Raw genomic sequence first — 2,194 nt, 5'->3', positions numbered from 1 at the left:
ATATATATATATATATATATATGCATATCTGTGTGTGTGTGTGTTTGTGTGTGCATATATATATATATATATATATATATGTATGTACATATAGGTTATTTACATATTGATAGCAGTTCTGTAGATCTACTCAATCGGCAGTTCTACTCAAGATACAAGTTTATATATAATATAATATTTGACTTATATTCAATTATAGTCTCATACACAAACACTCGAACAGATTCATATATACACATGTTTAATAGCCTTACCTAAGGACAAACCTACCGACCTTCAGACGCACAAACACCACATACATCACACTGTACTAATACTCATGCTTGTCATAACGTTTAAGATGTCACGATTGTGATCAAACATATGTTAAGAAAAACTCCAGCAGACTGGCATATTATTTTTTACATAATTCGCATCTCTGTTCACTTCTCTGCGAGCAATGAGTATTTTATTGGATAATATTTGCAACATATATAATATATACTTGTATATCTTACATCTCCAAGATATAGAAACTAAGAGACTTAATGTTCATATCTTAATATATTTTACTATATACGATATATTTTTTGTTTTTTTACTTGGGGAAATTTCGAACCTGGGTTCTCATTCCTAACGATGTTACTACTATTATTATATTATTATTATTATTATTATTATTATTAAGCATATGGCGTAGTGGTTAAGAGCGCGGGCTACTAACCCCAAGGTTCCGAGTTCGATTCACGGCAGCGACCTGATTAATAATAGTAATAATAATAATAATAATAATAATATAATAATAATAGTAGTAACATCGTTAGGAATGAGAACCCAGGTTCGAAAATTTCCCCAAGACACCTGACGAAGGCTGGAGGGTATATCAGCCGAAACGTTGTGTTAACAACAAACAAGATGAGGACAAATATCCGTCAAATGTAAATAATGTAAATAATATATATACATATATATATACATATATATATATATATATATATATATATATACGACGGGCTTTCAGTTTCCGTCTACCAAATTCACTCACAAGGCTTTGGTCGGCTCGAGGCTATGCCAGAAGACACCTGCCCAAGCTGCAATGGACCTGAACTATTTACCACACAGCCACTCCTGCACCTATCTTAGTATATTTTACCATTTAAGACTAATTGCATTCATATTTGGATATATTTTACTATCTAACAATTATATATTCATATTTTAAAACAATTTTCTATTTAAAACTTATGTATTCATATCGTCATATATTTTACTATTGAAGACATATATTAATATCTTAAAATATTTTGCTATCTTAAACGTATATATTCATATCTTAATTTATTGTACTGTTTACGCTCACCAATATTTGTGTCTGTAGTATATTGTTACGCTGGACTAAATATTCCATCGTATAGAGAATTTATGATATTTGTTTTCCATGATATCAAATGAAAGCCAATAAAATCAGAAGCGACTGCCTTGTGGACACTTCTTATCATGATACACATAAATAATATTGCATTTCCCATCAGATACACTAAAATAGAAGAAGACCTATATAGATACATGATTATAACTATGCATCTTACTTAATATAGACAGAAAGTAAGTAACTATAGTATTTGTCCAATGCAAAAGTAGACGAAAATCGTCCAACACCGACGCTAGGAGTCTGCTAGATGTGCATTTTACAAAATAAAACATCGTCAGCAACTAGTTTCTTTTGGAAAGTACATGCAAAGACAAAGATCCATCGTTAGTGATATAAAGAATTATTAAATGATAAAACCAATGATTTCCAATTAGTCAGCTGGCTGAATGGTATTAAGCTATGCGCAGCAAAAAGCAGTGTTAGTTTCAAAATATATATGTTTATATCACCAAATGTATGGGAATTTACTTACCTTTCTTAGATGCTAAAAAGCCGTCGTGTGGAGGTACACGCTGGATGTCATATATGACCTTTGTCTTTTCCAAAATCGTGCGGTCATGATTTAATCTGTAAAGAGCATATTTGAATGTATTCTCTACGCTGGGGTCTTCATCGTTCTCACCAAACAGCCCACCTAGAAATAGACACAAGAAAAGGAAAATGAAGTTAAACGTTTCAACACATATACAAGCGAGAAATATGCATATATAAATATATGAACGTATGTATGTACGTATGTATGTATACATGCATGCATATATATATGTATATATATATATATAT

General features: G+C 30.9%; 1 protein-coding gene across 1 annotated transcript in view; it reads right to left on the bottom strand.

Annotated features, from left to right (window-relative positions):
* Positions 1 to 2,194, bottom strand: part of LOC106883108 (glutamate receptor ionotropic, kainate 2-like) — a 676,112-nt gene that overhangs the window by 185,808 nt on the left and 488,110 nt on the right. The window contains exon 2 of the mRNA XM_052975463.1: positions 1,884 to 2,045. Coding sequence (XP_052831423.1) covers positions 1,884 to 2,045 — 162 coding nt within the window. The remainder of the gene's footprint in view (positions 1 to 1,883; positions 2,046 to 2,194) is intronic.

The sequence above is a fragment of the Octopus bimaculoides genome, chromosome 21 (assembly GCF_001194135.2).
Source record: "Octopus bimaculoides isolate UCB-OBI-ISO-001 chromosome 21, ASM119413v2, whole genome shotgun sequence".
NCBI classification, from domain to species: Eukaryota; Metazoa; Mollusca; class Cephalopoda; order Octopoda; family Octopodidae; genus Octopus; species Octopus bimaculoides.
This window is presented reverse-complemented; position numbering and strand designations above follow the sequence as displayed.